This window comes from Oryctolagus cuniculus, chromosome 3 (assembly GCF_964237555.1).
Source record: "Oryctolagus cuniculus chromosome 3, mOryCun1.1, whole genome shotgun sequence".
NCBI lineage: Eukaryota > Metazoa > Chordata > Mammalia > Lagomorpha > Leporidae > Oryctolagus > Oryctolagus cuniculus.
The window spans coordinates 108,254,590-108,280,036 of NC_091434.1; the positions used below are offsets into that span (position 1 = coordinate 108,254,590).

At 39.9% G+C, this 25,447-nt stretch overlaps 1 protein-coding gene across 14 annotated transcripts in view; it reads left to right on the top strand.

Annotated features, from left to right (window-relative positions):
- Window positions 1-25,447, top strand: part of ZRANB3 (zinc finger RANBP2-type containing 3) — a 303,637-nt gene that overhangs the window by 160,684 nt on the left and 117,506 nt on the right. For all 14 annotated transcript variants that reach the window (XM_070070992.1, XM_070070995.1, XM_070071000.1 and 11 more), the window contains one exon: window positions 11,355-11,440. In XM_070070992.1, coding sequence (XP_069927093.1) covers window positions 11,355-11,440 — 86 coding nt within the window. The remainder of the gene's footprint in view (window positions 1-11,354; window positions 11,441-25,447) is intronic.

Below are 25,447 nucleotides of genomic sequence, written 5' to 3' on the forward strand. Positions count from 1 at the left end.
CTGATCAAGTCACCGTTTCCCATAGTGTCCCTTTCACTTCAACAAGTTTCCTTTTTGGTGTTCAGTCAGTTGTCACCGATCAGGGAGAACATATGGTATTTGTCCCTTTGGGACTGGCTTATTTCACTCAGCATGATGTGTTCCAGATTCCTCCATTTTGTTGCAAATGACTGGATTTCGTTGTTTCTTACTGCAGTATAGTATTCTAAAGAGTACATATCCCATAATTTCTTTATCCAGTCTACCGTTGATGGGCATTTAGGTTGGTTCCAGGTCTTAGCTATTGTGAATTGTGCTGCAATAAACATTAGGCTGCAGACCGCTTTTTTGTTTGCCAATTTAAATTCCTTTGGGTAAATTCCAAGGAGTGGGATGGCTGGGTCGAACGGTAGGGTTATCTTCAGGTTTCTGAGGAATCTCCAGACTGATTTCCATAGTGGCTTGACCAGTTTGCATTCCCACCAACAGTGGGTAGTGTCCCTTTTTCCCCACATCCTCGCCAGCATCTGTTGTTGGTAGATTTCTGAATGTGAGCCATTCTAACCGGGGTGAGGTGGAACCTCATTGTGGTTTTGATTTGCATTTCTCTGATTGCTAATGACCTTGAACATTTTTTCATGTGTCTGTTGGCCATTTGGATTTCCTCTTTTGAAAAATGTCTATTGAGGTCCTTGGCCCATCTCTTAATTGGGTTGTTGGTTTTGTTTTTGTGGAGTTTCTTGATCTCTTTGTAGATTCTGGTTATTAACCCTTTATCTGTTGCATAGTTTGCAAATATTTTTTCCCATTCTGACGGTTGTCTCTTCACTCTCCTGACTGTTTCTTTTGCAGTACAGAAACTTCTCAATTTGATGCAATCCCAATAGTTAATTTTGGCTTTGACTGCCTGTGCCTCCCGGGTCTTTTCCAGAAACTCTTTGCCTGTGCCAATATCTTGAAGGGTTTCTCCAATGTTCTCTAGTAACTTGATGGTGTCAGGTCGTAGATTTAGGTCTTTAATCCATGTTGAGTGGATTTTTGTGTAAGGTGTAAGGTAGGGGTCTTGCTTCATGATTCTGCACGTGGAAATCCAATTTTCCCAGCACCATTTATTGAATAGACTGTCCTTGCTCAAGGAATTAGTTTTAGATCCTTGATCAAATATAAGTTGGCTGTAGATGTTTGGGTTGATTTCTGGTATTTCAATTCTGTTCCATTGGTCTATCCTTCTGTTTCTGTACCAGTACCATGCTGTTTTGATTACAACTGCCCTGTAGTATGTCCTGAAATCTGGTATTGTGATGCCTCCGGCTTTGTTTTTGTTGTACAAGATTGCTTTAGCTATTCGAGGTCTCTTGTGCCTCCATATAAATTTCAGCACCAATTTTTCCAGATCTGAGAAGAAGGTCTTCGGTATCTTGATTGGTATTGCATTGAATCTATAAATTGCTTTTGGGAGAATGGACATTTTGATGATATTGATTCTTCCAATCCATGAGCATGGAAGATTTTTCCATTTCTTGGTATCCTCTTCTATTTCTTTCTTTAAGGTTTTGTAATTTTCATCGTAGAGATCTTTAACGTCCTTGGTTAAGTTTATTCCAAGGTATTTGATTGTTTTTGTAGCTATTGTGAATGGGATTGATCTTAGAAGTTCTTCCTCAGCCATGGCATTGTCTGTGTATACAAAGGCTGTTGATTTTTGTGCATTGATTTTATACCCTGCTACTTTGCCAAACTCTTCTATGAGTTCCAATAGTCTCTTGGTAGAGTTCTTTGGGTCCCCTAAATAAAGAATCATGTCATCTGCAAAGAGGGATAGTTTGAGTTCTTCCTTCCCAATTTGTATCCCTTTAATTTCTTTTTCTTGCCTAATAGCTCTGGCTAGAACCTCCAGAACTATATTGAATAGCAGTGGTGAGAGTGGACATCCCTGTCTGGTCCCAGATCTCAGTGGAAATGCTTCCAACTTTTCCCCATTCCATAGGATGTTGGCTGTGGGTTTTTCATAGATTGCTTTGATTGTATTGAGGAATGTTCCTTCCAAACCCAGTTTGCTTAGAGTTTTCATCATGAACGGGTGTTGTATTTTATCAAATGCTTTCTCGGCATCTATTGAGATAATCATATGGTTTTTCTTCTGCAGTCTGTTAATGTGGTGTATCACATTGATTGTCTTGCGCACATTAAACCATCCCTGCATACCAGGGATAAATCCCACTTGGTCTGGGTGGATGATCTTTCTGATGTGTTGTTGCATTCTATTGGCCAGAATTTTATGGAGGATTTTTGCATCTATGTTCATCAGGGATATTGGTCTGTAATTCTCTTTCAGTGCTGCATCTTTTCCCGGCTTAGGAATTAAGGTGATGCTGGCTTCATAGAAAGAATTTGGGAGGATTCCCTCTTCTTCAATTGTTCTGAATAGTTTGAGAAGAATTGGAGTTAGTTCTTCTTTAAATGTCTGGTAGAATTCAGCAGTGAATCCATCTGGTCCTGGGCTTTTCTTTGTTGGGAGGGCCTTTATTACTGTTTCAATTTCTGTCTCAGTTATGGGTCTGTTTAGGTTTTCGATGTCTTCCTGGTTCAATTTAGGTAGGTTGCATGTGTCCAGGAATGTATCCATTTCTGATAGGTTTCCCTGTTTGCTGGCATACAAGTCCTTGTAGTAATTTCTGATGATTCTTTTTATTTCTGTGGTGTCTGTTGTTACATTTCCTTTTTCATCTCTGATTTTATTGATTTGGGTCTTTTCTCTTCTTTTTTTAGTTAGTTGGGCCAATGGGGTGTCAATTTTGTTTATTTTTTCAAAAAACCAGCTCCTCGTTTGGCTGATTTTTTGTAATGTTTTTCTTGATTCAATCCTGTTGATTTCTTCTCTGATTTTAATTATTTCTCTTCTCCTACTAGATTTGGGTCTGGTTTGCTGTAGGTTTTCTAGATCCTTGAGGTGAATAGAAAGCTCATCTATTTGGTGCCTTTCCAATTTCTTGATGTAGGCACCTATTGATATAAACTTTCCTCTTAACACTGCTTTTGATGCGTCCCATAAGTTTTGGTATGTTGTGCTGTTATCCTCATTTACTTCCAGAAAGTTTTTGATTTCTCTTTTGATTTCTTCTATGACCCATTGTTCATTCAGGAGCATGTTGTTCAATCTCCATGTGTTTGCGTATGCTCTAGGGATTCCTGAGTTGTTCATTTCCAACTTCATTCCTTTATGGTCTGAGAAGCTGCATGGTATGATTCTAATTCTTTTGAATTTGCTGAGACTTGCTTTATGGCCTAGTATGTGGTCAATCCTAGAGAAGGTTCCATGTACTGCTGAGAAGAATGTATAATCTTTAGCTGTAGGATTGAAAGTTCTGTATATATCTGTTAGATCCATTTGGGCTATAGTGTCGTTTAAATCTACTGTATCCTTGTTGATCTTCTGTCCTATTGATCTGTCTATTTCTGAGAGTGGAGTATTGAAGTCCCCCAGTACTATTGTATTGGGGTCTAAGTCTCCCTTTAAGTCCATTAACAAATCTTTTAGATAAACCGGTGCCCTGTAGTTAGGTGCATATACATTGATAATTGTTATATCTTCCTGTTGAATTGATCCCTTAATCATTATGTAGTGTCCCTCTTTGTCTCTCTTAATGGTTTTTGTGGTAAAGTTTATGGTGTCTGATATTAAGATGGCTACGCCTGCTCTTTTTTCATTTCTGTTGGCATGGTATATCTTTTTCCAGCCTTTCACTTTCAGTCTGTATGGATCTTTGTTGGAAAGATGTGTTTCTTGTAAGCAGCAAATAGATGGGTTTTGTTTTTTAACCCAATCAGCCAAACGGTGTCTTTTAACTGGACAGTTCAGGCCATTCACGTTCAATGTGACTAATGATAAGTGGTAACTTTGCCCTGCCATTTGCCAAAGATAAGTTCTAATATATGCTTTGAATTCCCTGTGATCTTTTGCTGTGAGCTTTCCTTCCTTGGTTTCCTTCCTTTACCTTCTTTCATATTGATGACCGTGTTTCTTTGTTTCTGTGTGTAACACATCTTTTTTTTTTTTTTTTTTTTTTTTTTTGACAGGCAGAGTGGACAGTGAGAGAGAGAGAGACAGAGAGAGGAGAAAGGTCTTCCTTTGCCGTTGGTTCACCCTCCAATGGCCGCCGCTGCAGCCGGCGCACCGCGCTGATCCTGGCAGGAGCCAGGAGCCAGGTGCTTTTCCTGGTCTCCCATGGGGTGCAGGGCCCAAGCACCTGGGCCATCCTCCACTGTACTCCCTGGCCATAGCAGAGAGCTGGCCTGGAAGAGGGGCAACCGGGACAGAATCCGGCGCCCCAACCGGGACTAGAACCCGGTGTGCCGGCGCCGCAAGGTGGAGGATTAGCCTATTGAGCCACGGCGCCGGCTTGTAATACATCTTTAAGCATCTTTTGCAGGGCTGGACGAGTGGCAACAAATTCTTTCAATTTCTGTTTGTTATGAAAAGTCTTTATTTCACCTTCATTCACAAATGATAGCTTTGCAGGATATAATATTCTGGGCTGGCAGTTGTTCTCTCTTAGTACCTGGGCTATATCTTGCCATTCCCTCCTAGCTTGTAGAGTTTCTGATGAGAAGTCAGCTGTGAGTCTGATTGGAGATCCTCTGAGAGTAATCTGACGTTTCTCTCTTGCACATTTTAGGATCTTTTCTTTATGTTTCACTGTGGAGAGTTTAATTACAACGTGCCGTGGTGAGGGTCTCTTTTGGTCGTGTTTATTAGGGGTTCTGTGAGCTTCCTGTACTAGGATTTCTCTGTCCTTCTCCAAACCTGGGAAATTTTCTGCTAATATCTCACTAAAAAGGCCTTCTAATCCTTTCTCCCTCTCCATGCCTTCAGGAACTCCTAGAACCCGAATGTTGGGTTTTTTAATAGTATCCTGAAGATTCCCGACAATATGTTTTAGATTCCTAATTTCCTCGTCTTTTCTTTGGTCTGACTGTATCCTTTCCTGTTCTCTGTCTTCTAAGTCCGATATTCTCTCTTCTGCTTCTCCCATTCTGTTTGTAAGGCTCTCTATTGTGTTTTTCATTTGATCTATTGAATTCTTCACTTCAGTCACTATCCCAGTTTCCTGTTGTACTAGTTGTTTCGTTTCATTTTGATTCCTCCTTAATATTTCATTTTCACGAGAGAGATTTTCTATCTTGTCCATTAAGGATTTCTGTAGTTCAAGAATTTGTTTTTGAGAACTTCTTAATGTTCTTATCAATTTTTTGAGATCTGCTTCTTGCATTTCTTCTATGTCATCATCCTCATAATCTTGAATTGGGGTGTCTTTTTCATTTGAGGGCTTCATGGTGACTTCCTTGTTTTTATTACCTTGGTTTTTGCGTTTGTTATTTGTCATATTGGAGATATTTGGTTTCTTCACTGTGGTGCTTTTTCTTGTTATACTATGACTCTAGATTAAGTGGACTATCTGTTTTTGATGGAGCCTTAGGGATTGAGATGGGTGTGGCCTGAGAGCTCTGTTTGGTGTGCCAAAGGTGACACTCCCAGGTTAGGCGTGGTAAACCTCTCTCTCTCTCTCTCTCTCTCTCTCTTTTTTTTTGATTCAACAGGGAAGTTATTCTGCACAGCTGAACAAAGTTGGAGGTAGTTAGCAGGCAAATGATATACCCACAGGAGCCAGAGATCAGAAGCTCTTTCCCAAGGACCACACAGGGAATCTGTTCGGCCCTTAGAGTGGGCTCAAATTCTCCTTCAGTCTCCCACTGGGTTGCCAAAGTTACAGAATTGTAGCGTCTCTGGAGAGTGCTCACGTGAATTCCGTGAGTTCTCTCCCCCACCGTCTCTTTTTTCACAGTCTCAGTTCAGTAGCACCATAAATTTACTAGGTCCTGATCTCCTGTTAATTCGCCCCACCCAGAGTCAGGTTTTTCTGCTAGGCTCAGGGCCGGTGCAGACCTGAGGTCGCTCTGCTTATGACGTATGTCCAAGATGGCGCCTGCTCTTTGTCTTGCTCGCCCTTGAGAGGTGAGCGGAGAGAGAGAAACCCGTGTCCGTACCAGTCACCTTTTTTTTTTTCCCTCTCTCTCTCTTCCAGTTAGCTTGGTGAAGTCCCCCCCGCCCCGGGGGTCGTTCCCTCTAGTCTCCTCTCTCCGCTTGCCTGCCGGTGTCTCGGGTTATTGAGGTTCGGCTCACCTCGCGTTCCAGCGCTGGTGTGTTGAGTCTGCCGCTGATGTCCCGAACTGTGGGCTCCCACGCTCTCCACGCAGGTCTGCTCCCCTTCCAGCGCCGATGTGTGGACTCGGAGTCCTGGACTTCCCAAGTCTCCCCGCTGTTGCACTCCCCTTCGAGCACTTGCGCGTAGACCCTGCAGCTTGCGCAGCTCAGTCCCGCGGCTCGGCTTCCGCGGCTCAGTCCCGCGGCTCGGTCCTGCGATTCGGCTTTCGCGCGCGGTGGGCGACCTTGTTCTCCCAGTAGGTCCTCCGATTCACGCCTACTGGATCCAGAAGAGTTTTGTCTGCAATATTTTCCTGGTTCTTTTTTCTGAGGCTACCGTAACTCCCCTTTTATTAAACTAAATTTTCCCGGACTATCGGTGCGCGCCCTCACTATTCCGCCATCTTGGCTCCGCCCCCACAAAAAAAGCTTTTAACCTTTCTTCTTATACTATTCATGGATTTTCTTATATTTTTAAAATCAGGTTGAGGTAGTGCCTTTCTATTCCTTGTTTATTCAATGTTTAATCATAAAAAGATGTTTAATTTTGTCAAGTGCTTTTTCTGCTTCTACTGAGATAATTTGTTGGGTTTTTTCCTTCATTCTATTGGTAGGGTGTAGTACATTAATTGGTTTTTGGATTTCAAACTAGTGTTGCTTTCTTGGGATAAGTTTCACTAGTTATAGTCTGTAATTGTTTTTATACTTTGCTGGATTAGGATTGATAATATTGTGTTGATGATTATTACATTTATTTATTCATTTAGTTATTTTGTTTTGACAGGCAGAGTTAGAGAGTGAGAGAGAGACAGAGAGAAAGGTCTTCCTTCTGTTGGTTCACTCCCCAAATGGCTGCCATAGCCCGCGTACTGCGTTGATGCAAAGCCAAGAGCCAGGCGCTTCCCCCTGGTCTCCCATGTGGGTGCAGGGCCCAAGCACTAGGGTCATCCTCCACTGCCTTCCCGGGCCACAGCAGAGAGCTGGACTGGAAGAGGAGCAGCCAGAACTAGAACCCGGGGTGCCGGCGCCACAGGTGGAGGATTAACCTAGTGAGCCACGGCACCGGCCTCGATTATTACATTCATATTGATAAGATATATTGGTGTATAGTTTACCTGAGATAGGTTTGTTTGGTTTTGGTATCAAGATAATAATGGTCCCATAGAATGAGTTGGGAAATGATCCATCCTCTTCTGACTTGTGAAAGAGTTTATGAAATATTAGTAATAATTTTTTTTAATGTTTTATATTCAGTGGTAAAGCTATATGGGCTTGGGCTTTTCTTTATGGCTACTTTTTGGATAACTTATTCAATGTTTTTACTGAATATATGTCTATTCAAATTGCCTTTTTCTTCTTGAGTCAGTATTAATACTTTGTGTCTTCCTAGAAACTTAACCGTTTCATCTGGGTTATCTAAGTTACTGGCAAATAGGTGTTCCTTGTCTTCCTTTATAATTCCTTGTATTTGTATGATATTAATGGTAATGTCCTCTCTTTCATTCCTCATTTTAGTAATTTGAGTTTCTTCTCTTTCTTCCCTTGTCCAGTCTCCCTAACATTGTCTCTGTATGGTTGATCTGTTCAAGAAACAACTTTTGGTTTTATAGATTTTCTCTATTGTTTCTTTATTTTCAATTGTATTTATTCGTATTCTAATCTTTGTGTCCTTTATTCTATTTACTTTCAGTTTAGTGTTCTCTGCCTTTTCCATATTTTAAGGTGAAAAGTAGATTCTTGGTATGAGATCTTTTTTCTTTTTCAACATAGGCATATGTAGCTACAGATTTTCCTCTAAGCAAGTCTTTGCTGCAACTCATGTTTTGAAAGTTTGTACTTTAATTTCATTATCTCAAAGTCTTCTCTAATTTCTCTTGTGATTTCTTCTTTTGACATACTGGATATTTTGAAGTATGCCTTCATATTAAAAGGATGTTGTTTGAGTGTAAACATGGTTTCATTGTGTCCCTCCAGGGTTCATATGTTGGAAGCTTAGTCCCTACGGTACAAATGAGAGAGATGCAGCCTAGTGGGAGATCCTTGAGGGCATGCTCTTTGAAGTGAGGGGCCGGCACTGTGGTGTAGCTGCAGTGCCGGCATCCCATGTGACCACCTGTTCAAATCCTGGCTGCTCCACTTCTGATCTGGCTCACTGCTGTGGCCTGGCAAAACAGTGGAAGATGGTCAGAAGTCCTTGGGCCCCTGTACCCGCATGGGAGACCCGGAAGATGCTCCTGGCTCCTGGCTTTGGATCGGCCCAGTTCCAGCCATTGTGACCAATTGGGGAGTGAACCAGCATATAGAAGACCTCTCCTAATCTCTCTCTCTCTCGCTCTCTGTCTGCCTCTCCTTCCTCTCCTCTCTCTATGTAACTCTGACTTTCAAATAAATAAACAAATCTTAAAAAAAGAAGAAGAAGAAGAAGAAGTGATTGTGGGGCCCCATCCTATTTGGCTTCCTTTTTGACACGGGAATGCAATTACTCACTCCAGAGACACTGTTGCCATGATGTCTCCCAATAGGTCCTCACCAGAATCTGAACCAAAGGAGCTGGCAGATTTTAAACTTTCATCCTCCCAAACTGAGCTAAATAAACCTCTTTTCTTCATGAGTAACCTACCTCAGATATTTTATTACAATAATGAAAAGTGGAATAATACAGATGTAAAGCACCGAACTTGCTTTAGAAAACACTTTGGCAGTTCCTTAAAATGTTAAACCTAGTGTTACCATATGATCCAACAGTTCCATCCCTAGGTATATACTCAACAGAACTGGAAATATATGTGTACAAAAAATGTTATGCAAATGTTTATAGTAGTATTACTCATGATATTCAAAAAAGTGAAAACAACTAAAACGTCCCTGAATTGATGAATAAATAAATAAAATATGATGTATCTATGTAATGGAATATTATTAGAATATAAAAAGAAATGAAGGAGTATACATGCAACAAAATGATGAAACTTGAAAACACTATGCTAAGTGAAAGAAGCCAGATGGAAAAGACTACATATTATATGTTTCTATTTATATGAAATATCCAGAATAGGAAAGTTCGTGAAGACAAAAAGTAGATTAGTAGTTTTCAGGATCTGAGGGAGAAGAAATGGGCAGTGACTAATAATGGGTGTAGAGTTTCTTTTTGGTTGATAAAAGTATTCCAGAATCAGAGATTGGTAATTGATGTATTCTTTGTAAATATACTAAAAGTCACTGAATTGTGTACTTCAAAAGTGTGAACTTTATGGTATATGAGCTGTATCTCAATAAAGTCTGCTATTTCAAAAAACGTATTAAAACAACAGTGAGATACTGCTCTGTGCAGCCTATTAGAGTTGTAAAAATGAAAAGATTTCATGATGTTGTTAAGGTGAATATACATTTAGACAAGACTGGCCAACATGGTAATATTCATCAAACATTAAACACCATAACCTTAAACCCAGCTATTCTATTTCTGAAAATGTGTCCTATAATACCTTTAATAGAAATATAGACAAGTATAAAGGTTAGTGGCTAATAGATGTAGATATCAATACATACTCCTACCCCTGTATATTCATACATACAATATGTATACATACAAAGTTACATAGTGTTTTTTTTTTTTTTTTTTTTTTTTTGACAGGCAGAGTGGACAGTGAGAGAGAGAAACAGAGAGAAAGGTCTTCCTTTATTGCTGTTGGTTCACCCTCCAATGGCCACTGCCACTGGCGCGCTGTGGTCGGCGCACCGCGCTGATCCGAAGGCAGGAGCCAGGTGCTTCTCCTGGTCTCCCATGGGGTGCAGGCCCCAAGCACTTGGGCCATCCTCCACTGCACTCCCTGGCCACAGCAGAGAGCTGGCCTGGAAGAGGGGCAACCGGGACAGAATCCGGCGCCCCGACCGGGACTAGAACCCGGTGTGCCGGCACCGCAAGGCAGAGGATTAGCCTACTGTGCCGTGGCGCCGGCCTACATAGTTATTTTTATAACTGCATAAAAGGTAGAAGCAGCCTATATGCCTAGTATCAGGAGTCACATTTAAATATTTTGCAGTACATCTATATAACAGTGGGTTCCTATTCAGTCTGTAAATGATGTATTATTATAATGCAAGTCTTATATAATTTTCATAACCAAGTAAACATAGGTACTTTAAAGTTATTCTAAGACATATTTTGAGGCCGGCGCCACAGCTCAATAGGCTAATCTTCCGCCTGTGGCGCAGGCATCCCGGGTTTTAGTCCCAGTTTGGGCACCAGATTCTGTCCTGGTTGCTCCTCTTCCTGTCCAGCTCTCTGCTGTGGCCCGGAAGTGCAGTGGAGGATGGGCCAAGTGCTTGGGCCCTGCACCCCATGGGAGACCAGGATAAGCACCTGGCTCCTGGCTTCGGATCAGCACGGTTCGCCAGCCGCAGTGGCTACTGGGGGGTGAACCAACGGCAATAAAGGAAGACCTGGCCGGCGGCTCACTAGGCTAATCCTCCGCCTAGCGGTGCCGGCACACCGGGTTCTAGTCCCGGGCGGGGCGCCGGATTCTGTCGCGGTTGCCCCTCTTCCAGGCCAGCCCTCTGCTGTGGCCAAGGAGTGCAGTGGAGGATGGCCCAAGTGCTTGGGCCCTGCACCCCATGGGAGACCAGGAAAAGCACCTGGCTCCTGGCTCCTGCCATCAGATCAGCGCGGTGCGCTGGCCGCAGCGCGCTGGCCGCGGCGGCCATTGGAGGGTGAACCAACAGCAAAGGAAGACCTTTCTCTCTGTCTCTCTCTCTCACTGTCCACTCTGCCTGTCAAAAAAAAAAAAAAAAAAAGAAGAAGAAAAAAAAATAAAGGAAGACCTTTCTCTCTCTCTCTCACTGTCCACTCTGTCTGTCAAAAAAAGAAAAAAGACATATTTTGAAGGACAGATTTTTAGTTGTATACAGCATGTATAATATGATTCTCTTCGTTTAACAAAAGAAAATATATACATATATATGCGTAAAAATCTGTAAGCATATTTAAGAAAAAGATAACAATTTATCCTGAAGAATGGTGTGGCAGAGGTGGGCATGGAGAAGAAGGAAAGGCCTTGAGGAGGAAGTAGATTTTTCAGAATTTGTACCATTTTATTAACTTTTTTTTTTATCAATGTTATAATAATTTGCTTAAAACTGTTACAACATATTGAGCGTACTTGTATTGTTTCAGCTCTTTATGCAGATTGAAGCTCTCTTCCCCCAAAAATTTGGGACGTGGACTGACTATGCCAAAAGATACTGTAATGCACATGTCAGGTATAAGAAACTATTTCTATAAACTTTTTTCCTTATGTTTTCACTGTGAATAGTAAGCTTTATTAGTCATTTTTTTTAACTTCTGGTACCAATGGAATAAATTCTTTAAGTTTGTGTGAATGATCTATATGTAAAATTTATAAAACTTAAAGGTAATGCTAGAATTTTTTGTATATTTTTTATTTCCACTTTTTAATTTTTGAAATTATTTATTTTTATCAACTAGATATTATATGGGTACTTCAAAAAGTTCATGGAAATAGAATTAAAAAATCAATTTATTTTGGTACAAAAATTTGTATGTGACAAAGCATGTATGATTATACATATATAAAATCATTATTTTCTAAATATATATAAAAAGCTTCAAAAAGTTTGTGGAAATGGAATTAAAAGAATAAAAAAAAGTTACTTCTCACCATAAACTCCATCAACTTTAAGACACTTATAAGTGGTGATACTAGCTATTCAGTCCATTCCACAAGATTTGAGGGTCCTGTGAATTTAATAATGCTATTGCTGTCTATATTATTAACTAAAGAAAAATGAATTCCCTTTAAGACTTTAAGATTAGAAAGCAAAAAGAATTCAGAAGGAGCCAAATCAGGAATGTATGGTCTGTACCTAATGATTTCCCATCAAAACTCTTGCAAAGTTATCATTGTTTGAAGAGAAAAATGAGAGAGCCAGAACTTTATTGTGGTAAAGGATTCTGTGTTGCAGCTTTCCAGGCATTGTTCAGCTAATGCTTTGGATAACTTTCTTAAAACACTCTTCTAATAAGCAGGTAGTATCATTCTTTAGCCAACTAGAAAGTCAATAAGAAAAATGCCTTCAGTATCCTCTCAAAACTGTTGTCATGACCTTTGCCTGTGACAGGTCTGCTTTTAGTTTTACCAGACCACTTCTACTGCATGGTAACCATTCCCTTGGTTGTGCTTTGTCTTCAGGATCTTACTGGTAAAGCCACATTTCATCTCTTGCTACATATTTTGAAATCCATGCATATATGAGAGCTGTTTAAAAAGTTCATATAAGATGAATGTCATGATAAAACTATGCATGGATCTTGGATTTTTGGCACTAAAATAAATTTGTCTTTTAATTTTTGAAGTACCCTCATATATATATATTTACAAAACCATATGGTTATACATACATATTCATAAATAAAATTGCATGCTTAGTATGTAACTTCTTGACATTAACCAAATCAGTATGAGACTTATTAAATAAATTATGGGTATATCCATATAAAAGAAAACTATACAATCTTAGAAAAGATTAGGGTCTGGCGCCCTGGCGCACTAGCTTGATCCTCCGCCTGCGGCACTGGCATCCCATATGGGTGCCGGGTTCTGGTCCTGGTTGCTCCTCTTCCAGTCCAGCTCTCTGCTGTGGCCTGGGAAGGCAGTGGAGCTTGGCCCAGGTGCTTGGGCCCCGGCACCCGCTTGGGAGACCAGGAGGAGTCACCTGGCTCTTGGCTTCAGATTGGCGCAGCTCCAGCCGTTGCAGCCATTTGGGAAGTGAACCAGCAGATGGAAGACCTCTCTCTCTCTCTCTCTCTTACTCTCTCACTGTTTGTAACTCTACCTGTCAAATAAATAAATTTAAAAATCTTTTTAAAAAAAAGAAAAAGAAAAATTAACGCAACTTAGTATATACTGATAACAAAGAATGTCTAAGATACATTATTGAAAGAAAAAGATATTATAGAAAATTGTGTTATCTTTTTTAAGAAAGTGTTTATACCTACTAACAGATACCACATACATCACACACACACATGCGAACATTTTAATTTTGCCTGGAAATCCCAGATTTTTCAACATGATAGCCCCTGACCCAGGTGAAAGCCTGGGTCTTCTCTGTAGAAACCATTGGGCACTGTGGAGTCTGCTTTGCTTGCTGTGAGTTCAACTATTCAGCCATAATGTGAGTACTTAGCTGACCGGAGATTTATAAGGAACCATATTTCAGTGGCATGAAATGGGTATGTTGGGGAACATAGCTCACATTGCGTTCTCCACTGGAATGAGTTACTATTTAGCAGCTCTTAAACAGTAAGAACATTTGTCTTCTCGAGGTTATTTTCCCAGTGTCTAGTACAGCACCTGTCATGTACTATTCATTATTTATTCAGTCATTGGAAATTAGATCTGTTTGTCCTTATGTACCTCCTGCACATGGATGATATCATTCATCTTGCTAAATTCACAGAAGCTGCCAAGCTGATGGAGTTACTCAGATGTAACTTTAAACTGCTCATGAAAATTAATATGGTATTAAAGAATAAGCAGCACAACCATCTTGAAGAAGGATTTCTCACAATGTAAATATGGCATTCCCTAAGTGCATAGAGCTAGCCTGCATATTTGGATAACTTTCCTACCTCAAAGTCTGGTTTTCTTCATTTTGACTTTAAATTATGAGCAAAACAAAGATTATTCTTAAACTCATGGAACTCCTAAGAAAAGTTCTTATGTAGTTATCACTGTAATGTTTATTGTAATACCATGTAAAATAAAAATTGGAGAATCTAGTGTCATTTGGCTAATTTTTGTTAGGAATGTTAAGCTGAAATAGCTTTGTGACTGGGGTGAAGTAGGTGTATATGGATCAGTTTTAATTTAATTAACCTCTAAACCAATTTGGGTACTTGTTTTATCAAAGTAGTCTTTAGTCTTTGCCAAGTGATTTCTTTCTTTCTTTTTTTTTTTTTTTTTTTTTTTTTTAACAATGCTTGGAAATGAAAAAGTGACGTTTTGACCCTTCCTTCCACCCGGAAATCCACGGTAGCATCTCTTGTGAAACTGTTAGTTTCTTTTTCTTTTTTTTTTCTTTTTTTTTTTTTTTTTTGACAGGCAGAGTGGACAGTGAGAAAGAGAGACAGAGAGAAAGGTCTTCCTTTTGCCGTTGGTTCACCCTCCAATGGCCGCCACGGCCAGCACGCTGCAGCCGGCGCACCGCGCTGATCCGATGGCAGGAGCCAGGAGCCAGGTGCTTTTCCTGGTCTCCCATGGGGTGCAGGGCCCAAGCACCTGGGCCATCCTCCACTGCACTCCCTGGCCACAGCAGAGAGCTGGCCTGGAAGAGGGGCAACCGGGACAGAATCCGGCGCCCCAACCAGGACTAGAACCCGGTGTGCCGGCGCCGCTAGGCAGAGGATTAGCCTAGTGAGCCACGGCGCCGGCCGAAACTGTTAGTTTCTTATCCTCTTTGTTCCCTCTGAGCAATATTCTGGTTTGGTGTGGGTGGATATAACTGGGGGAAGTTGACGCTGTATTCCATTCACTGGTGGATTGTGGTCAGTCTTAGCCATTTAGCACATAGCATTCTTCAGATGACAATTATTGTTCTAGGGAAAGGCTTTATTTCAAAGATAAAGGAAAAGATGCTTTCTGAGTACGAGCATCTCATACTGTTGTCTTGTTCTCTATTACATATCCTGTTTAGATGAGACAGGATCTTTGATGTCACAGATCTAGGAAGCTTCTGGACTGAATTTCTTTTTATGTATTGCAATCCATTTCTTTTTTACTAGGCTATCTTGATTCAGTTTCAGTTCCTTGTAGTTGTATTCCTTGAAGTTGTGGTTCCTAGTATATCATGCCTAAATATTAATTTTATTCCCATGAAAGATGTGTTTGCTCTGTTGGTCAGAATTTTGGAGGAGCCTGTAATCATGACTCTTACAGACTGTAGACGCTGGAAGTTTGCCTACATAAAATAAACATGCTTACTGGATTTAAATTTGGGGGACTGGAAAAATCCAAGTGGTCGATAAGTTACTTTTTTTTCCCAACAAGAACTTGTCATAGGACAACAAAAGTATATACCTTTTTGTTACTTATGAGTGTAAGTACTGTTTCAAAGAAAGGCTTGTCTTTGTGAAATACTGTATCATTGTGGAGATTGTGTCCTATTTCCTATTTTCTAAAGAAACCCATTTCAAGATTAATATCATGCTTCTGAAAAGACTTTTTGTTCTGGGTTCCATTTCAGAAGTTTTTTTAGTCCTTCAACTTCTTTACCTTGAAAGCACTATGGTTTTGTAGACTGATTCAGAATAAGGCACTTCCTGGCATTTTAAGTTAGTCTGTGGAATGCTATATTTTTTCTCATAATGTTTTGATTCTGTGAAGGTGTCATTTTCACACTATAATTTTGCAGAATGCAAATTATGGTTAGTTATTCAGTTCTAGACCCATATTTTATATTTGAAATGTCATGACTATATTGAAAATAAAGTTTAGTAAAGCTTCAGCAAAAATGTAACTTTGTCTTTATGAAGTTTATTGAATACCTAAGTAATAGCAAACAGCAGCAGCATAATAATGCAATATCATTTGGAGAGAAGTCAGGGTATAGGTAACTCCCTACCTGGTGTGATTTGAGAGGCACAGAGAAAGTATTAGTCAACCAAAATATCTCTATCCAGAATGCTTTACATCATTCACTTTACTGGGTTAAATTTAGAGGAAACTGTAAATACAAATATGGTTAGGAGAACACAGCACATTCAGTTCTCAATCAGCACACCGAGTGGTCAGTTTTTAGAAAAGACCTGAGGGCTGGCGCCGCGGCTCACTAGGCTAACCCTCCGCCTAGCGGCGCCGGCACACCGGGTTCTAGTCCTGGTTGGGGCGCCGGATTCTGTCCCGGTTGCCCCTCTTCCAGGCCAGCTCTCTGCTGTGGCCAGGGAGTGCAGTGGAGGATGGCCCAGGTGCTTGGGCCCTGCACCCCATGGGAGACCAGGAAAAGCACCTGGCTCCTGGCTCCCGCCATCGGATCAGCGCGGTGCGCCGGCCGCGGCGGCCATTGGAGGGTGAACCAACGGCAAAGGAAGACCTTTCTCTCTGTCTCTCTCTCTCACTGTCCACTCTGCCTGTCAAAAAATTAAAAAAAAAAAAAAAAGAAAAGACCTGAGAGATCACCCAGTTCCCTTTACCATTTTGTAGGTACTGCATGAGGTTAAATGGCTTGCCCTATATCTGACTTTCTCTTACCCTTTTGTCATTTTTGCTGGCAATGAGAAAGATTTAGGAAATGGAAATTTTAATAAATATTAATTTATTAATAAGAGAACATATAGATAACACAGCCAAACATCCCGTTATCAGAAGTTACACTCAAAAGATTTGCTATTGGAAGACATGTCCTCTCTAATGTTATACTTAGAGATTAAGTATATCCCAGAACATTTTAGTGGTGATTTATCTAATTTTTCAAATTTTATGAACTTTCTTTATGATATTTTATGCCCTTTCTGCATCTAAGGAGAATTAATTGTCTAAATTTTTACTAGAGGGAAAATGCTCGGTGATAATACACATTAAAGGTATTTGTAGCTGTTTCCACAGAGTGTTAATTAATGGGTCATTGTTAGCTTCAAGAAATGTCTCTTATGAAATTGCACTGTACTTTGTCCTCAGCACTGTCTCATTTAATGTTCATACCTGTGGCTAAATTGAGATCATGTCTATGCCATTTGCAAATGGTTTGAATCTGAGAGAAATAGGTAATATATTGGATGACAGAGATAAGTTTGAAGAATAATTAGATAAAAATTAATAGGATGTATTCTGCACTTATATTTGGAAAGTCAGTTTTATGTGTAAGGAGTTTAAGAGCTTAAATAGTTGGTTCAAAATGACCTTTAGTTTTGAATAACCCTCATCTAATGGTTGGTTCTATTTTACTCATTGAATAGACTACATCTGGAATATGGTTTGACTTAAAATTAATCTACTAATTCAAAAAAAAAATTTTATGGTGACTGTTGTGTGCTGGGCTGTGTGTACTGACTGGCACTGGATATGTATCAAGAAGCAAGACCTACACGGTCCCAACCTTCACTGAGTTCAAGTCAAGTACTAACCAGATAATTGCAGTTGTGATAAGTATCATAAAAGATATGGAAAGGGATTTCTGGCAGAGAATAACAAACTAAAGAAGTCATAGAAGCAAGAAGCATCCCCTGTGTGAGTGAGATACTTGCTTGCATTCTAGGGCAAAGGAATTTTATGTTCTAAGGCCCAGAGAAGGGAGATTGCAATGCCTTGGAGTAACTAAAAGAAGTCCAGTTCAGCTAAATATTCAGCACTAAAGACAGAGGATCTTAATATAATGACTGAGATAAGCAGGGATCATATTACAAAAGTCTGTTTTTCATCATAATGGCAATAAGAAGGCAGTGTAGGACGTTATAATTATTTTTTATTTATCACTATTGAGGAATCTTTATTACAGAAAATTATATATAACAAAATTTATCTAAAGAACTTTTCTCCATCCCAAACTGAAGTTCTTTACCCATTATATAATACTTCCCATTCTTCTACTCCTAAGCCCTACAATATAAGATTTTAAAGCTCAAAAGAGACAAGTGTGATTAGATTTGCAAGTAATTTTTTTTTAAGGATTTATTTTATTTATTTGAAAGACAGAGTTACAGGGAGAGGTACAGCCAGAGAGAGAGAATTCTTCCATTCCATTGGTTCACTCCCCAAATGACCGCAACTATCAGAGCTGAGCTGATCCGAAGCCAGGAGCCAAGAGCTTCTTCCAGGTCTCCCACACAGGTGCAAGGGCCCAAGAACTTGGACCATCTGCTTTCCCAGTCCATAGCAAAGAGCTGGGTCAGAAGAGGAGCAGCCAGGACTTGAACCAGTTCCCATATGGGATGCCAGTGATTCAGGCTGGAGCTTTAACCTGCTGTGCAACAGTGACAGCCCTGGATTTGCAAGTATTGTTTGTTATTTTTAGGAAATATTTTCACAAGATTCAAAATTCTAAACCTATAGAATTTTGGTTATATGTATAAAATATACATTGACAAGTCCCTCTCAACTAAATTCTTCTCCCTATAGGTTATAGTTTGTAATCTCTCCATAGAAGCTGTGGGTACATTCCAGTAAATTTGTATTTTTTACAAAGATGGTATTATATCAAAATGTTGTTTTATATTTTCCTTTTTGTCTTTTTTTGGATATAAAAATTCCTTTGTAATGGTTGCACAGTATATCTTTTGGGAATATACCTTCATTTCTTGGGTGACAGGAAGTTGAAGTAGGTTACATCTCATGACATATTTTCTCTGAAATGAAAGGACAGTCATATATTTAGAGAAATGAAAGAATAGAGATGTAAAAATTTGATCAAATTTGACACAGTTTCAAATTTTGCTAAATTTGGAATAAGATAAGGAGATTAGGGGCCTGCGCCGTGGCTCACTTGGTTAGTCCTCTGCCTGCGGCACCGGCACCCCATATGGGCGCCGGATTCTAGTCCTCTTCCAGTCCAGCTTTCTGCTATGGCCCAGGAAGGCAATGGAGGATGGCCCAAGTGTTTGGGCCCCTGCACTCACATGGAAGACCAGGAGGAAGCACCTGGATCCTGTCTTCGAATCGATGCAGCGCCGGCTGTAGCAGCCATTTGGGGAGTGAGCCAACGGAAGGAGGACCTTTCTCTCTGTCTCTCTCTCTCTCTCTCTCACTGTCTATAACTCTACCTGTCAAATAAAAAAAAAAAAAAAGATAAAGAGATTAGTATGATGGGATTGTTAGCAACCCTAAGTATACAATTGAGATTAGCAAATCCAGATTTAAGCTTTGATTTTCCCAGAAACACTCACTAGCATGGTGCAGACCTGAAAATGGGTTCAGTTGGCTCTGTAAAAGACTGATTTTTTTTTTACCAATTTATGTTGCTTGGTCCAAGGGACAAGGAAAGTTAGCCTGTAGTGATCAGAACATATGGTCTGAGTCACAATGGGATGAGGAAGAGTGTGAAGACTGGAGAATATCATATGAAAAAAAGAAGAGCAGTTGACAAAAGTATCTTAATGAGATAGTAAAGATATATTAGGTATAAATGAACATGTATCATGAAAGAATGGGGTAAGTAGAGTGTAATGTCTGAGATTACCTGGTGGAGTTGTTTTTTAAAACTGGATTATAGCCATAGAGGTAGAATGGTTGGAGTAGATTTTAAAAGGTCACTGGAGACAAGTTCAAGAAACTGAGAAGAAATTAAAAGTCCTATTTTAGGAAACATTTTTAAGAAATGCAAACATCTGGGAAAGGGTGGCCAGAATAATGAGGGAATTTCATATTCAGCTCTACAGATGCCTGATGTTATTGATTGCCTACTATATTTAAAACATTATTACAGAGCTGCCGGCGATAGCAAGATGAGTAAGACGTAGTGCTTGATCTTAAGAAGCCTATAGGAAGTGGAAAAAGAGAAGACCTCAGGGGAACCAGACTTTAAATATTTAAAGATCTGTCATGTTTTAAAGGAATTATGCTTTTGTCTTTGTGACTTCAGAGGGCAAAACTACTATCAAGCCATAGAATTTGTTAGAGAGTTAGATTTTGGCATAATAGGAGTGGGAAGTTTTAAAATGTACATATATATGTTACTCTATAACAATCAAAATGGAAAGAAAGTATCTTAATTTTATTATACTAACAAGTAAAATGTTTATGCAGTTTATTTATTTCTACCTTTTTTGTATTTCAGTATGTATCTCTAAGTAGTAAGGATTCTTAAAAAAATCAATTAATTATAATACCAGTATTATACTTTAAAACATTAAAATAACAATAATCCCCTAATGTCATTTAAAAATCCAGTAAATCTTCAAGTTTCCAGTTGTCTTCTGAATGTCACAATTGTGCATTTTTACCTGGCTTTGTAAAGCAGTTTTTCCCCTTGTTTGAATCAGTACCCAAGTAAGGCTCACACATTAAAAGTAGTAAGTTTCTCTTAAGTATCTCTTAATTTCCAGGTTTCTGCTCCATTTCCATGTTTTAGTTACTTATTTATTTTTTTAATTTTTAAAAAATTTTTAAATTTGTTTGAGACTCTGAATTAGTTCTTTAATCTGGATTTTGTAGGATTCCCCAAATGTTCTTTAAAATATTCTTCTGTCTGTCATATTTCTATAAAGATCTGGAGACTTGAATTTTTGGGGGCAATTCTACTTTATAGCAGTCTTTCATAAGGAAGTCCATTAAATCTGAAGCCTCTATTTTTGTGAGTTAGCAGCTGTTGACGTTTAGTACATGATTATTAAATCATTAGACATTGCAAAATGGTGATATTCTAATACTGTTTCTTCATTAAAGTTAACATAAAGGAAAATGGCTCCTCATCTATTATTTGGACACTCAGTTCCCTTTGTTTAGGAAAGGCAGGGTAGATGCTGACCGTTCCTTTTCAGTTACTAATTTTCAAAATAATGACTTGTTTTGCTGGCATTTTTCAATGATGCCCAAAGGAATTTTTTGTTTTGGAAATTGTAAGTGTTTAGTTTCTCCAGCTTTGTTCTTTTTTACTATACTTTTGGCTTTTCTGAGTCTCTTGCACTATTATATAAATTTTTATGTCTGCTTGTTAATTTATATAAAGAGACCAACTAGGATTTTGATAGAAATTACATTGACTATAAATTTGAGAAAATTTGCCCCTTTTTTGAAGATTTATTTATTTATTTGAAAGGAAGAGATACAACGAGCGAAAGACACAGAGAAATTCCGTCTGCAGATTCATTCCCCAAATGGCCACAAGAGCCAGAGCTGAGTCAGGCCTAATCCAGGATCCTAGAACTTGTCTGGGTCTCCCACATAGGTGCAGGGGCCCAAGCATTTGGACCATCTGCTGCTGCTTTCCCAGTTGCATTAGCAGGTAGCTGGATTTGAAGTAGAGCAGCAAGGATTTGAACTGGCGACATATGAGATGCCAGTGTCACAGATGGTGGCTTAGCTTGCTATACCACAACACAGCCCCCATTTTGCATCTTAATAGTATTAAGTATTCCAGTTCATAAACAGGCGTGTTTTCCACTCATTTTGATTTCTCTAATTTTTTTCTTCTGTGCTATTTATTCTTCAGTGCACTACATTTTTTTCTTTCATAGTTACTATTAAATTGAGGAAGTTCCCTGTTGATCCTCATCTGTTGAGTATTTGAGGGGTTTTATTTTTAACTTGTTTTTTTATTCCATTTCATTTATTGTCCTTATTGATTGTCAAATTTCCCAGTTTTGACAAATGGGACCATCTTCAGTGTGGTTCCTTTGATAAAACACTAGTTGCCTTTTATTGCTTCCTTGATGACTGACAAGCTGCTCCAGAGTCATCTTATACATTTTCTGCCTTATTTCCCTTTGTCCTATATCCCAGTTTTCTTGGCATGTATCCCTCAGTAGCATATTAAGAAAAGCACATGAAGGCCAGTGCCACGGCTCAATAGGCTAATCCTCTGCCTGCGGCGCCGGCACATCAGGTTCTAGTCCCGGTCGGGGTGCTGGATTCTGTCCCAGTTGCTCCTCTTCCAGTCCAGCTCTCTGCTGTGGCCTGGGAGTGCGGTGGAGGATGGCCCAGGTCCTTGGGTCCTGCACCCACGTGGGAGACCAGGAGGAAGCACCTGGCTCCTGGCTTCGGATCGGCGCAGTGTGCCTGCTGCAACGCTCCGGCCGTAACGTCCACTTGGGGGGTGAACCAACAGAAAAAGGAAAACTTTTCTCTCTGTCTCTCTCTCTCTCTCACTTTCTAACTCTGCCTGTCCAAAAAAAAAAAAAAAAAAAAAAAAACACATGAAAATAAATGTTTTTAATTATTTTGTATAGGTAATTCTCTCTCCCTTGATTGAGGCTGTATATAGATTTTTGTAGTGGAAATGATTTTTCCATAGCATCTGAACTCATTCTTCCATTGTCTTCAGTAAACCAAAATTATCGCAGTGTTGGGGCCTGTGTTGTGGCATAATGGGTAAAGCTGCCTATGATGCCAGCATCCCATATTGGCACCAGTTCGAGTCCCAACTGCTCCACTTCCAATCCAATTCCTTGCTAGTACACCTGAGAAAGCAGCAGATGACTCAAGTCCTTGGGTCCCTACCACCCATCTGGGGGACCCAGAAGAAACACCTGGCTCCTGGCTTCCGACCAGCCCAGCTCTGACCGTTGGTGGCCATTTAAGGAATGAACCAGTGGATGGAAGATCTCTCTGTCCACCCCTCTATCTCTGAAACTCTGCCTTTCAAATAAATAAATCTTTAAAAAAAAAATCACAATGTCATTCGGATTTTGGATCTTTTGTATATTTTAGATTTACTTGGCTTTCTTCCTTCACTGGAAGCTTATGGGATGTTCCTTACCTTTTATTCATTTGCTGAGTGCTGTCCCTTTCTGTCTCAAACTGTGAGTGCTTATGTTGGGAGTTATTTATATTTAACTTTTTCTTCTCTTGTCTTTTAATCTCTCTTTCTAGAATTCCTAGAAATCCTTATTTTCATGTTAGTACTGTAACATTGACTGCTTTTTATTTTTCCTAAAGAATTATTTATTTGAGAGAATTAGGGAGCTCTTTCATCCTCTGGTTCATTTCCCAAATGACTGTCACAACCAGGACTGGGGCAGGCTGAAGCCAGGAGCCTGGAGCGTCACCCTGCTCTCCCATGTGAGTACAGGGACCCAAGGACTTGGGCCATCTGCTGCTGCTTTCCCAGGCGAATTAGCAGGGAGCTGGATCAGCAGTGGAACAGCTCGGACTCTAACTGGTGGCCAAATGGGATGCGAGCATCTCAGGCAGTGGTTTAACCCCTTATGCCACATTGCTGGCCCCCACACTTATTTCTTTATTGTCTAGTTCTGTTGAATTTTTATGTCAATTAAAGGAAATAGCTAAAATACTTTAAATTGTTACTTTCTTATTCTCTGTTCCTTTTTCATAGCCTCTTATTTCTGGATGCAAGATCTTCCTTTATTTCTGAGGATACAATTATATATTGTTGCGTGGCAGGGGATGTTGTTTTGACCTTCTTTTTCTGCATTTCTTCACTTTCTACTCTGATTTTTTTCTATTTGTTTTGTTGTCTGTTGTTTATATGGGAGGTTTTCCTCCATGTCGATTGATTCTTACATGTCCATTCATATTTAAGGCTAAACTGTAAAAGGATGATTAGAAGAGCTTGTTGATTAGAAATGGATGGACTTTTCATTGGGAAACCTTCAAGTGTCATATGTAGAGGCCGTATTTCTGTGATCTTTCATGTTTTTAAAGGCAAAAAGAATCATCCATTTTTCAGTTATGAGTTTGGGAAGGTTTAGCATGACTACCATCTGTGTGGTGTGAATAAGGAAAAAGAGATAATGTTCTTGATGCTCAGTGTGTAGATTTTATCTTAATTCCTTGATTTCCATGTGCCATGTCTCCCCCACCTTCTGCTGTCCTTTGTTTCCATGGGATTGGACTTTCTGTTTCAGTTGCTCTACAGAATAAAACCCTGGAATCTGACATTTGGCCTAGTAGTTAAGAAGCTTGCATCCCACATTGGAGTGCCTGGGTTAGATACCCCACTCTGGCTCCTGATTCCAGCTTCCCACTAATGTGGACCTTAGGATGCCTCAAGTTATTGGTTTTCTGCTATCTATAGGAGACCTGCATTGCCATTGTACTCTGACTGCAGCCCTGGCACAGCTCCAGTCATTACAGGCATTTGGGGACTAGCAGATGGGAGCTCTTTCTGTCTCTATCTCTGCCTCTCAAGCAGATGGAAAACTAAAATCTTTTTTTTAAAGAATAAAACCGAGGTCTCCCAGTGAGAGGCAGTTACATGGTACATGGGATTGGGCAAAGAATATTAACATTTATCCACTCCTTATACAGATTTTCAACCATTGCCCCTGTTTTCAACTACCATGCCGTACTTGCCCACACCTACTAAGGAATCAGACACTTTAAATCCTTGAGACATACTATGGTTTTGTGGAGATCCCTCTTCAGGTCCTTGAGAGTCAGATTTCTTGGTTTTGTTTTCTGCTTCTTGAAGTATTTCACTTTGCATGGTATTATGTTCATGCATTCACTTTGTTCTGGTATTTTCATATTTTTTAACAGGTATTTATTTATTTGTTTATTTTCACTTTATTTGAAACACAGAGAGACATAAAGAGATCTTCCATCTGCTGGTTCACTACCCAAGTGTCCACAAGATCCAGGGTTGGGACAGGCCAAAGCCAGAAGCTGGGAATACAATCCAGATCTCCCTCTTGGTTGCAGGATCCAAATTCTTAAAATTCTTAAACATCTTCTGCTGCCCCCTCCCACCCCCAGCCAGAATTGCATTAGCAGGAAGCTGGATCAGAAGATGAGCAACCAGGACTAGAATCATGCATTCCAATATTGGAATCCCAAAGTGGTTACCTGCTGAGCCAAATGTCTGCCCCAGATTTACTTTTTTTCCCCCCAACATTCATTTTGATTAGGGATGTTTGTATTCAGTTAATGATACTTTCACCAGAACATACCCTCTACTTGATTTCACCTTTCTAAAAATTGGTTTGAATTTTCTCTCATTCTCTTTGTTCTTATTGACATCCTTTTTTTTTTTTTTTTTTTTTTTTTTTTTGGACAGGCAGAGTTAGACAGTGAGAGAGAGAGACAGAGAGAAAGGTCTTCCTTTCCGTTTGTTCACCCCCTAAATGGCCGCTATGGCCGGTGTGCTGCACCGATCTGAAGCCAGGAGCCAGGTGCTTCCTCCTGGTCTCCCATGCGGGTGCAGGGCCCAAGCACTTGGGCCATCCTCCACTGCCTTCCTGGGCCACAGGAGAGAGCTGGACTGGAAGAGGAGCAACTGGGACAGAACCGGCGCTCCAACTGGGACTAGAACCTGGGGTGCCGGTGCCACAGGCGGAGGATCAGCCTAGTGAGCCGCGGTGCCGGCATTATTGACATCTTTCAAATTCCTTTCCTTTAATATTAGAAGGGTTTTCAAAAGACTATATAATAAATGTGATTACTTAACCGTGTTTAATTGTGTATCCCTTTCCAAACCAGTTATTGCTCTAGTGGTTACTTGCTCAAAATTTGTTATTTCCCAAAACTGTTGGGGTATATTCATTAGTAAGTTCATCCATTTATTAATTAAATTATGTTATTTGTTATATATTAGGACCCATGCTAGCTAGATGCTGGGAATACAAAGATAAATAAGATG